The sequence below is a fragment of the Cupressus sempervirens genome, chromosome 11 (assembly GCF_028749045.1).
Source record: "Cupressus sempervirens isolate cs-2001-9-10 chromosome 11, ASM2874904v1, whole genome shotgun sequence".
Lineage (NCBI taxonomy): Eukaryota > Viridiplantae > Streptophyta > Pinopsida > Cupressales > Cupressaceae > Cupressus > Cupressus sempervirens.
The window spans coordinates 275,967,724-275,981,324 of record NC_143128.1 but is presented as its reverse complement, the minus strand read 5'-3'; the positions used below and the strand labels follow the sequence as shown (position 1 = coordinate 275,981,324).

Sequence of the window (13,601 nt, the reverse complement as noted above, 5' to 3'; positions counted from 1 at the left end):
GTTGGACCATGGTCTGACAAGTCACAAATTTTGTGGGACTACAAGGGCACCAACGCTAAGGTGAGAAATTGTGGAAAACTTCTCTGCAGAAATCGACGTGACTGGACGAGTTCAGATAGCAGGTTAAGTTGACATCATTATCAACATTGATCCGCTTCTTTGTCTTTTGGAATCCATGTTGATTTGGTGATCACTATCAATGGGTTGATGCTTTCCATAATATTTCTTTCATCTTGTAACCTTCGTTTATTAATGCCAAACGCAGATGTATTTTGTATTGAACAACAAATCTAATTAATGTCTTTTGTAGATGTCACATCTATCTACCGCCTTTGTAGCTTGTTATGAGTCTTATTCCTGACTTTTATGTTTCCCATATTGTTTTGTTTGACTCTACTGATCTTGTTCTTTCCATCGTAGCAATGTGTGGAGAAAGGTAACTACGATGTTTTGGGTTTGAGCATGTCCTCGATCCAATATTGGTAGATGTTGTCAAAATTCGAACAGGCACAGTTAGAGCAATTTTGATCGCAAGAAAGACACTAATCTCTTCCATTCTCATCTTTGGTCAGCTATAAAGCTTTATCGATATTTAGGGTTTTGCATTGTATTTGATTTTGGACCTCCGTATTCTAGTCTTCACTGCATAACAACAATGCAACACTTCTTCCCTCTTTACTCAATTTGGGAACCTTCGAATACAGGACAACATTCCTGTCATTTGCGTTGGATATATTAGGAGAGGGTGTTTGGATGAATAAAATGTATTCAAGGAAGCTTCTGAAAGCCTCTTCCACTTTGAAGTCATAAGTAGAACCTTTGATCCAGCCATTCAGATGACGGGTTTTGTCCCATTCCTCTAACAGATTATCACGCCTTATTGAATCTAGATTAATTTCCGCTTTTTGCACTGCTGCTAAATGCCATCCAGGTGGAGTTTGGGAACTCCTATCCAACGTGTGAATAATCCTCTGACATAGCTACGACACTTGATATTGATAAAGAGATTGAAGATGAACATACAGATACAATTGGGTTATCTTCATTATAACTCAATATCAATTGTGAGACTGTCAACATTGATAGAGTTTTCATTTGTGTTCAAAGTATATTCATTTGCATTGCAATATTTTGATTTGTGCTTCTGATATCGATATCTATGATTCCTTTTTCTTCTTCTCTATATATATAAAGAATATTTATCTAATGATGATTTACCATTTAATGAAACTTATGAATATCAATCTGACTGAACTACAATTTAACAGTTTTGCAAAAAATAGCCCGTTTTGAGCATGATTTTCACCAAAACCTTGCATCCTAAGGGCTTTTTTTCATTGAATACCTTCAAGAAGGGTTCTAATGTAAGGGTTTTAATTTTCAGCTTGTTTTTCATCATTTTAACAAGCCAATCTATGCCCTAGATGCCATTTGTATATGTCTTTGCATTGGAGTTGTTAGGTCAAAATTTGTTCCACATTTTGGGCATTGCATTTCTCTAACCATCTCCACATGTCCAAATTCAAGCCATGTTGTGTGGATTTCGAAATCTATTTAAGTCTTTAGCTTTGGACAAATCTAAAATCCTAAATCTCTTGGATTTATTTTAGATTTGCTCAAGTTTTGGTTAAAGACTTGTTTTTCTCATTCTTGGTGGAGTTGAGGTAAATTTCCCTGGGTTATTTTTCTAAAGGCATTTGTATATATTTGTTTTGAATGTTCTTGCAAATCTTTGTCGTTTCCATTTTCAGATTTGCATCTTTTTTGTGTATATGAAGTTTCTCCTTCTATCTTCTCTCTTCTTCTCCAAGTTGCTTGTGCAAGATTTCGTATTACTTGCATATGCAGTCGGGCGTAAAATCCCGTTCTTAAAGGAAAGGTAAGATAATTTTTCCCCCACATGCGAATGCAAGTTAAAACCTCACCATTACGCATTCCATGTACTTCCATATGGCCTGCCCTTTGGTTAAAGTTTCTCGCACATGCTTATCGGATAGAGTATCGTATTTTGCACATGTTGTTACTCATTTTTCCCTTTGCTCACTTAATTCCAAGCTTGCTGGTCGGATATGCAATTTACCCTAAAAACCCGTTTTTGGCTATTTTACTCATATTTTAGCCATTTTGAGCATGACCCATTTGTTCATTCCTTATCCTTAATCATTTCATTCCTTTTTCCTATTGTCATCTTGCTCAAAACCCGTGTTTTTACACCCAAAATCTTGTTATGGATCCTTCCCATAAAGATGTTTTCATATTATGGGATTTTCATGCGAAAGTTGTGCAGGCATACCTTTTGCAATGTCAAGAGAGCCTTCTCTAGCATAGGGAAAAGACAAAAAGAAGATGAAGTATCAATATGATCAATATCATAATTCCATTCCACTGTCACTAGTAACTTCTTACTGTGATGAACTGTGGGATACTCATATACCTCACATGAACATTGAAGATTTCCTGGCAAGAGTTGATGCTGAGGCTACCAAGAATATGACATGGATTAAGTGGAATCATATTCATTTCTTGTTTACATTCCCCTTGGCAACACGTGAGCTGGAATTTATTCTTGCATGTGCTAAACACTTTGATGCACCCTCTCGAACCATCAAAGATCAAGATGGCAATACTATCATCAGTCTTGACCTTGAAGACTATTGATTGTATTTTTCATGTTTTTCATACTCCAGTTGTTACAAACATCACAAAACAAAAGGCTTTGGAGTGATGGAATGAGGATATTGCTGATTGTAGCAAGTTCGTCAATGATAATTGGTTGATCACTAAGAGGCCCAACATTGTTAGATTGCCAATTAAGGGCATGCGCTGATGTGATTTTAAGGAAGAGATCAATGACCTCATTACATTGCTTAGTCGCTTGGCAAGGCTCAAGGATTCAAACACCTTCAAACCCTGGATGTATAAGTACATCTTACTCATAATAAGGTAAAAAAAAATGTGTTTTAGGCTGAATTAGTGAGTGATTCAATATGTGAGCAATTGGTGAATGTGCTGACTATTAGTGTGTTCAACATGAATTCCTACATGTAATAGATTGCTGCTGCCCTGGGTACTTTTTCTGGTTTATCAACAAAAACTAATAGACCTATAGTTCATGTGTGGGAGTACTATGAGCAGTTGCCGTTGAAGCAAACTCAGATACACTTCTAAAGGGTTTAGGATGCCTTCTTTGGGCATTTGATGTGCTTGTTCGATAAAGAAGTTCCAAACAAGCGAGTCTTTGATGAAGCATGGAACAAGCTAAATGAGCATGGTTGTATGTTCTTATAGTTTCCCAACTTCACATATCTTCGAGTCGGATGCTTCAAGGGAGAACCATACACGTTGCCAAGGTACCCTATTGATAAAATTATAGTCATGGAATTGGCAAGATAACTCATGGAGGTACAAGCTTATAAATCCAGTTTGCATCGGCCAGGAGTGGGGATCTGATCATGTAATCCATTGAAGATTGGTGGGTACTCATTGGATATTGTGTATAAAGAAAAGAACATGAAGTTTGAACTTCAAAGGATCACGTTGAAGAAATTTGCAGCCAGGAGTTTTTTTGACGGGATGGGGCTACCTGACAAGATGAGGAAGGAATTCTTGCGTATAGATTGTCTAGAAGTTCTCTTGATTGATGTATGAACTAAGGTGGATATACAATGCATGGATTATATTCGGTTAATTGTGAAGCAGATTGTGGATTTCAACTTGGCATCAATCCCTCATGGATTTGAAGATGATGATCAAATCCTAGATTCTGAATATTTCCAGCATGATGTGGAGAAGTTACCCATTCTTCCTCCTACTTGGTCATGTAAGGAAAATTGTTCAATTTGTGATAGGTTCCAGTATATTCTTGCTAATACCAACACTTCGATGATAAGTAGGGGTCTCGATGCATTAAACTAAAACCTGGCAAAGACTTTGATCCTGCTGGTCCGATTGGTTTGAGATCCAAAATAAAGGGCAAATGTAAAGATGAGACATCTTTGTCTACATTTGAACCTCTTGTTCAGAGTTTTCCCAAGCTATCTATCAAAGGAGGGAAGGATTCAAGAATACTTGAGGTAAAGGCGATTGAAACTCCATCAATTTAAGTTGACTCAAGTAATGATGAAGCGAGGAAATCAAAGGAGTCTTTACCGCTGACCGTTGGATTCATGTCCTCTTGAGGTTCTTGCTGCAACTTCTCTTCAGAATTCAGCACTAGTATTAGATGAATCTCGTGATTCACCCCTGGGCATGCTTATGGATGCATTCTCTACAGACCATCCATCTCTTGAAGATCCTATGACCATTACTCCAGTGTTGCTCGTGTCCTCAATTGCACCTGCATTAGAAACAGAGGAGATCAGTATGATTATGAGAGTGTTTTTGATACGTACTCTTTGTCAATTCTTGCTGCCATTGTTCGTTCTACAATATTGCTTGATGTGACTTCAACTCAGTTTGAGCAATTCATGTCTGAAGTTACACATAGTAGCTGTACTCCTATGGCCATTTAAATTGAGGCACTTGCTATAGTCATTACTGTCATGCAAAGCAATCTAGAGATAACTATGGTGACTACCACTTCGCATCTTCTTTTAGTCTTCCTCCATGGTTGAATGCTGTCACACAGAAGAAAAGGAAGATGAAATCCCGCCTGAGGAGTCCGACAGACAGGTGACTAAGCCAAGGATTTCAAAGAATAAGAAAGACAAGACAGTTTCTCGAGTTGTGGTTGATGAAAATAACAATAAGTATGCTGAAGTAGCTGAACCACTTATGGAGAAATCTACTGAAGACATGCACCCTGCTGATTACAAAATTTACAAGAGTTGAACCTTGGTAAACAAACCAGAGAGGGTTGTCAACAGGATGCATATGAGGCCGTCAACACTCTAACACGAAAGAATGATGAACTATGGGACAAGAAGAGCAAACTCAAGGAGGTGAATGCACGTCTCCTAGAGATCATTGAGGAACTAAAGAAGTCTTCTTCGGGTACTGAATCTGTTCCAGATATTTGTACCAAGAAGACTAGAAGAAAGGCACAAGTTGTAGATGAATGGGCAAAAACGATTGAATCACAAGATTATCAACTCATTCGTGATATTTATAGGATGTTGAGGAAGGGAAAGGAGGCTACTGCTCAGGTAAGTGATATTCAAGGGTCACTTAAACGACAATTACAGTTGCTAGATAAGGACATTGGTGCTTGGAAGAGTATGATGGAGCTTGACTTGGAGTGTTTATGTGTTTATGAAGTCATCTCATCTGTTGAGATGTATCATGATTACAAGCATCTGGCGATTAACAAGGAACAAGTTCTACAAGAACTCATGAAGGATGCAGAGGCAACAGTGGTGAAGATTGGTGAGCAAGAACACATGATCAATGAATGCCACAAAAAGCTGTCATGTGGGGTAATCAATAAGAACGAAGAACTCAAGAAAGAGGAAGATATTCTTATGCAGTTCACTAAAGCGATTCACTTGCAACTTGAAGCAGATGATTTCAATCTTAGCATAATGAATATATTTGCAAGCTGGAAGTGTTCACTTGACGAACTACAAAGAAAAAAGGAAATTTCAGAGGCAACTAACACATATTGAAGGATCATAATTGTTGCTGAGTACACCGATGAGCCTGATATCGAAGTTGTGCGGAATTCATTGTAGAAATTTGCAAAGATTGTTGAGACTCTGTGAACATTTCAGTTTTTCATATGCTTTAAGTAGAATAGTAATATGAAAGCTACATGTAAAGAGCATCTATCTTGTAAATACAGGATAACATATATCTGTATGATCAACTCGTAGTTAAGTTGCAATTGCATTAGGCATGCAACTTTGAATAAAGTCAAAGTAGTTAGTTAGAGATAAGTCATGGTGGTTGAGGTTGTTCCACTTTACCCTCTACCTTTTTCTCTTCGTTTTTCCTATATAAAGGAGAGAGCTCATTGTAAATAATCATCTTTTTCTTAATAGGAGAAGGTTGGGCCTGTGACTAGAAGACTTTCTTGTTGCAAATCTTTGAAGTGAATAAAGAAGCAAGTTTTTCCCAAACTTTGTTTTGTGATACTTGGAGTTAATCTTTGTCTTGTACATTGCATTGATTAATTCATCTTTGTTACTTTTCTCCTTGTGAAACATTCAAGAAGTTAGTGTTGGTTTTGAAAGGCTTTGAGCTTCTAGAAACAAGATTGATATAGTTTGATAGTGGTTGTAAGTACTAAGATTTAAAGACTTTGAGCTTTACTTCTTCGTATATAATTTCATATATGAATAGTTGAGCGAAGACTGTGAGCTTTGTTACTTGTTCGTCCTTTTGTTTCAAGAAGATTGCTTGTAGGAGACTTTTGGTTCTTGCTATCAATCACACAAGTTAAGCTATAACTGCTGCCTTAGGGTTGTTCTTACATGAATTCTTAAGTCATCGGTATCACCGTAGTAGTAGATTCCTTTTGTTATATTGTAAATAGTTGTTGTTAGTATTAAGGTCATTCTTGAAAGAAGAGGAATTGATCTCGTGAATCACCCATCTATTATTTCCAATTAGGTTTCTGTTGTAGCCACCTACGGTAAGAAGGGAGCCTCCTCTATTGTTGAGAGAAGAGACTTGTCTCATTACACTGTTGCCTAAAGTTCTCATTTTGTAAGCTGTGGTTACAATGGCTTACAACATATTTAGCCAACAATGAATTAGATGAAAATTTGAGAAATAAACATTTAAACATGGGAAATAAACATATATAACAACAAAAGAAAACATTGAACGTTTGGATCAGATAAACCTACTATAGGGAAATATTGGGGCATCTTCATCATGCAGAACCCTCTACATTTACCTCCAAGGAATTTTAGTTCAACTCAAGGGATTCACAATAGGTTGGTACACCCTTAAGGAACTAAGAACATTTCAAAAATTTCAATAGAGAAGTTGACATTTAGGCAATTAAGACAACATCTTCATTCACACAATCAGATTTCTATGTTTGGTTACATTATTCATAACTTTAAATCTTGAACATTTCTTGGCAAAACCTTTTATGTAATAGTTCCAAATTAGGAATAATAAAACATATCCAAAGATGAGCCAAAAACAATAAATCCATTACAATTTATAGTCTCTACACATAGACCCATTTTCTGTGTCATAAATCAGAAGTAAAACCAGTAACCTTGCCTAGTGCATCCAATAACTTCCTCACAACGACTCCAAATGAAACCAAACAATTTTCACATTTATCCTCTATGAATCTATTTTCATAATATGTAAGCCATCAATTCTTCCAATTCATAAATCGTTCTACAAACACAAATCATTGTCTGCGACTTCAACGAAGATCTTTAAAAAATAGGCTCTACTCAATGACACATAACTTACACAAATCCAAATGAAAAAGATTCAAACCAATTAGACACGAAATCTAGTTCACATATCTTTCCAATGAATATAAATACAGTTTCTGTTTCATCCACATGTGTCTGTACCAAACATTGCAATCCGATTGTAGTTGGGTATCCTCAAACCTGAAAAATAATAACTTTTGCCAAAACTTGCATAACTTCTTCATTTCTTAATAAAATAAACTCAAACCAAAGCCAAAAGAAAGTTTATTCACTACTCTATTTAGAAATACAGATTTTACATGGTTTCCAGGCTGTACATGGCCGTACAAGACCTGGAACCAACACTAAAACTGAAAACCCAATCAAAATAACAACTCTCAATTTCACAAAATTTGTTTCAAATGTATCTCTTTCCTTCCATTAATGCTTTGGTTTGACCATACATCCATTTTTATATTTTTTGTGGTTGGTTATAACTTCCAAACCACCTTTTAAACCATCTCCTTATATTCTTTTAATAATTATGCAACTATGACAACATTTATGCATTTTCACATTACAACTTTTGTATAAATCCAACATAAACCAAAATTATGACTCAAATGAATAAAGATCTCTCAGATTAAGATTTTTAACCTCTATTTTTATTTTACTTTAGGTGCCTCTGCACTATACTCCCAACCTTGAAAAGTTTGCAAGTCCCTTGGAAACATGGAATCAATAACCTGCCAGAAAAAAGATTAGACCAAAAATCCTCTTCTTTACCTTTGCTTCTTCATGCCTTTATCACCATCATCTTTGCCTTTAAGGACACTGGACTTTCCTAAAAATTAGATTCTCAAATACTCTTATCAATGGAGCATTAGTGGCTGAAACTCCATAGTGCTTTTATCACTGAGAGATCCACCTTTACCTTGCTACTTCAAAGTCACCATAAACAACTCTCCCATATGCCTCACCTATGAGCTCTCCTCTTTGCCTCTCTCCCTAGTCTCTTGGCATCCATTGGACCTTCCAATGGCCCTTGACAAAACTTCCACATTTGTCAACTCAACAACAACAAATTCTTTTTACAGCAAGATGGATGAGAACCTGCAACCAAAAAATCTATCAACAAATCAAAACCAAATCTTCAACGACCTGGTGTGGATTGCCTCCTTCGACGCTCTACCCACACACCCAAGATCTTCAAGCTCTGATGCCAATCTGATACAGAGCCCTCTGTATTTACCTCCAAGGAATCTTAGTTCAACTCAAGGGATTCACAATAGGCTGATACACCCTCAAGGAGCTAAGAACATCTCAAAGATTTCAATTGAGAACCTGACATTTAGGCAATAAAGACAAACATCTTCATTCACACAATTAGATTCCTATGTCTGATTACATTATTCATAACTTTTAATTTTGAACATTTCTTGGCAGACCCTTTTATGGAATAGTTCCAAATTAGGAATAATAAAACATATCCAAAGATGAGCCAAAAGCAATAAACCCATTATAATTTATAGTCTCTGCACATAGACCCATTTTCTTTGTCATAAATCAGAAGTAAAACCAGTAGCCTTGCCTAGGGCATCCAATAACTTCCTCACAACGACTCCAAATGAAACCAAACCAATTTCATATTTATCCTCTATGAATCTATTTTCATAATATGTAAGCCATTAATTCTTTCAATTCATAAATCGTTCTACAAACACAAATCATTGTTTGCAACTTCAACGGAGATCTTTAAAAAATAGGCTTTACTCAATGACACATAACTTACACAAATCCGAATGAAAAAGATTCAAACCAATTGGACATGAAAGCTAGTTCACACATCTTTTCAATGAATATAAATAGAGTTTTTGTTTCATCCACATGTGTCCGTACCAAACATTGCAATACAACTATAGTTGGGTTTTCTCAAACATGAAAATAATAACTTTTGCGAAAACTTGCATAACTTTTTCATTTCTTAATAAAATAAACTCGAACCAAAGCCAAAATAAAGTTTATTCACTACTCTATCTAGATATACAGATTTTACATGGTTTCTAGGTTGTACATGGCCGTACAAGACCTGGAACCAACACTAAAAGTGAAAACCCAATCAAAATAACAACTCTCAATTTCACAAAATTTATTTCAAATGTATCTCTTTCCTTACATTAATGCTTTGGTTCGACCATACATCCATTTTTATATTTTTTGTGGTTGGTTATAACTTCCAAACCACCTTTTAAACCATCTCCTTATATTCTTCTAATAACTATGCAAGTATGGCAACATTTATGCATTTCATGCATTTTCACATTACAACTTTTCTATAAACCCAACATAAACCAAAATTATGACTCAAATGAATTAAGATCTCTGAGATTAAGATTTATAACCTCTATTTTTATTTTACTTTAGGTGCCTCTGCACCACTTCAATCCATTAACACCATTGAGTTCAAGTTTATAAGCTCATAAGGATTAGTAGACAATGGTCAACCCATTTTCCTTAGTCTGGAATTCACAAGGTTGGTTCTATACTACTTTATTTCCACTGTGCTCTGTTATACCGAACTAAAAATTGTTTTTCGATTCCTCTTCAAAACTCTCTTTAATGCAAATCATACCGAAAGGTTTATACAGATATGTCCAAACAATATACATACCTAATAGATAGCATGCAGATTGGTTTTTTTTGTAATGTGGATGATTGTTCGAGTTTGTGTCTTATCCCAGACAATTTGAGTCATGAACTAATCCATGGCTAATTTTCTGGAGTGTCGCACAAACCCGTTTTTGTGTTTGATTGTTCCTGTGACAGGCTCAATCATTTCTGAATCCATCTGTGCGTTAATTAGAATGGGTTCAGTTCAGGAAAAGCCATGTATAAGACATTGTTTAAAATAAAAAGTTCAAATGAGAATTTGTAGCAAACTTTGTTGTACTTCTCACTACTACCTAGATATTTTGCATCTGTTTCAACACTTCATAGATACCATTAAATTTTTTTCCTGTGTAATATAAGTTTAATTGATCAAATTACACAAGTATGATTCTCTAAGGGTCATAAAAGCCTCTTAGGCTTCCTTTAGAAATACAGGTAGAGCAATGGTGAAGTACATTGCATCAAAACTGGATCCAATTTGAATTATTTGCTCCAGCTGATTTTTCTTTGCGTGAATTGCATATATTATATCCCTGTTTTTTTTGGAAGAAATCTTATAAATAAATTAATGCAGTCTGTTAAAGTGGAATAAGTTATTGGAATCTATGAATGCTTATGTCATTCATAAGCAATTAGTTTTGCAATTGTTTGAAGTAGTATTCCAATGGAAAAGGCCCAAAGTATTTCTCACGATTCCTTGTTTTTCAATTCAGGAGCTTTTCATCAAACAGTCTTAATGGAACATTACCTCTACAGCTTGGTAACCTGAATAAGTTAGAGCAACTGTAAGTTTGATTTCTTGTGCCTTGGGTACTTTCAAACTATGACAATGAACACACTCAGGCTTTATGAATTTGTGCATGCAGGGTGATTCTTTTGATTTCTCTTTATTTTTTTGTTTGGTTTCATTTACATATATTATAATTATAATATTTCCTAGCATACTAGAATGCATCAATCGTAGCCTTCATTTGAGAGGGAATTCTATTGTCTTAGTCAAGTGTTGAGGATTTGAACTTTTCTAATTTTGTCTAATATCATAATAGATTTTCCTTTTTACAAATGTTCAACTTCGCAATATGGTTTTGAAAATAAATATCATTCTTAATTTACTTGTGGACTTGAATATTTGAGAAAGAAGAAGGGGGGACACAATCCAAATCAAGTCATAAATTATTGGAGGAATAACTTAAAACAAACTCATCACATTCATAAATCATGGGAAGAAAAACATAAAACAAACTCAGCACATTCATAAATCATGGGAAGAATAACATAAAACAAATTCAGCACATATGAAGCAAACCACCATAAATAAATTAGAATGCAATGATTCCAAGAGGAATAACTTGTGTCCATTAAAACTCTTAGCAAAAATAATATTCAACAATATCTTTGCTTCCTCTACCTTTGAATTTCCTAACGTAATATTTATGGATAAAATTGCTATTAATACTCTCCTATTTCTTTTGCCTTAATTTTTGGATTTCTCTTTTATCCTTGGTCTTAAAATGAACACACATTGTGTGAAACAACCGAGAGCCCATTTCTTTCTCCTTATTTTCCTTGTATGACAGCTCTTGAGATACTTCTCAAGTTGTAATGTTCCCACTCCAAGAATAGAATTAAATAATAAGAAAAAATTAACAAACAAAATAATGATAAATACAATTTATTATTACTATAATAATAATAATAAAGAAAATAATATAATAACAAAATTAATAAATACTAAAAATAACAATATACTAAATGAATTATATTTTAATTATATCCTCAATATAAAAATGACGAAAGGATATAAGGTTATAATATTATTATCTAGGACTAGATTTTGATTTGTGGTGACTGATCAGGAAAGTACTGTACACTTTTCATAAGACGTCAAGCATTTTTGAGTTGACTTGTCAATTATGTTCAGGGTTAACTTGTTAAGTGGACATAAGTCATGTAATATTGGCTTAGGGTTAGAGTTTTTTCCTAAACTAAATATATAGCGTCTCGCAGCGCTATAAAGTTGTAAGGGAGAATGAAATTGTAACAAGTTGAAGTTATTGGATAATAATATTGGACTTGCTGTTTGTTGGACGTAGTCTAGGGATTGGGTGAACCACCTTATATCTTTGTGTCTTCTTCTCATTTATGTATGGTTTATTCCTTTGTGATATTGATTATATTTGCATGTAATTGTTATTTTTTGTCTATCTAATCCTAACAAGTGGTATTAGAGCGAGGTTGTTTTAGTTATTGTCTATAGGAAATGCTCACGGTTGAGTGGAAGCAATGGAAGATGAGGGTAAGTTGAAGGATGAGAAGTTTAATGGGCAAAACTTTTAGTTATGGAAAATACAAATAGAGGACTATCTTTATTAGAAGGATTTGTGGCGGCCATTGGGACGAAAATCCAAGAAAGACCCAAATATTATCGATGAGGGCTGAGATATTTTGGATAGAAAGACACTTGGAAGTATTTGCTTATGCCTGGCATAATCAGTGACATTTAATATTATGAAAGCGAAGACAACTTAAGAGTTGATGGAAACCCTAGCAAAGCTGTATGAAAAACCTTTCGCTTCGAACAAAGTATTTTTTATGAAGCGTTTATTTAATATGAAGATGGTAGAAAGTGGGTATGTTGCTGATCATTTGAATGAGTTTAATACGGTTACCGCTTAGTTATCTTCTATAAATGTCAATTTTGATGAAGAAATTAGGGCTTTCTTGATTACGTGCTCTTTGCTTGAAAGTTGGAATGGCTTGGTAATGGCAGTTTGAAAATTTATTTTTGATTCTAATACATTAAAATTTGATAATGTTTGTCGTGTTATTTTGAGTGAAAATTTTTTTCGGAAAGGCTTAGGTGGATCTACATTAGGAAGTGTATTGAATGCACAAGCCAGAGGTAGAACAAATGAGAGAAAATTATTTTGGAAAATGTGGGGAATCAAGAGGAAAATCAATGGGAAAGAGAACTCAATCTAGAGGACCAAGAGATTGCTGGTACTATGGGAAACCAGACCATAAGAGGAAAGATTTCTGGTGTCGGAAGAATAATGGAGACAAACAAGAAGGAAATAAGGGGGCAAATGTGGTAAGTAATAAATCCGAAGGGGATGCTTTGCTTCTTTCCTTAGAAAATGTTGATGATTCATTGGTTATAGATTTAGGGGCTTCATTTCACCCTATACCTCATAGAAGTTATTTTGTTGATTATGTCCAAGAGGATTTTGGGCTAGTTTATTTGAGACATAATAAACCTTGTCAGATTGTTGGAAAGGGAAGAGTTATGTCATGTCCCCTTTCTAGCGACATGATTTCTATAGTAGATTTGCCTATCATCGATTCTCGTAGGCAAATGATATTGGAGAGAGAGTCATCTTGTTGATCAGTTGGTCGTAAATTGCTCTTGGAGAGTGGTAGTTGAGCCTGCATCTAGTCGAGTTGGGCCTACATGTTATAATTTTGAGTTGAGATTGCACTTTTATTTTATAAAGTTATTTTATAATAAAGTGCATTATATGAGATTTTATAAAGGATGTTTCTAGAAGTTCCTAGTGACTTCTTAGAAAAGTTAATAAATTGAGGGCTGGGGCATCCATTTGGACAGGC

General features: G+C 34.9%; 1 protein-coding gene across 7 annotated transcripts in view; it reads left to right on the top strand.

Moving 5' to 3' along the window:
- Positions 1-13,601, top strand: part of LOC149529182 (putative LRR receptor-like serine/threonine-protein kinase At1g56140) — a 329,200-nt gene that overhangs the window by 107,700 nt on the left and 207,899 nt on the right. For 6 of the 7 annotated variants that reach the window (XM_089809254.1, XM_089809255.1, XM_089809250.1 and 3 more), the window contains one exon: positions 10,706-10,777. The exons of the other annotated variant lie outside the window; for it this stretch is intronic. In XM_089809254.1, coding sequence (XP_089665380.1) covers positions 10,706-10,777 — 72 coding nt within the window. The remainder of the gene's footprint in view (positions 1-10,705; positions 10,778-13,601) is intronic. 7 annotated transcript variants of the gene reach the window in all.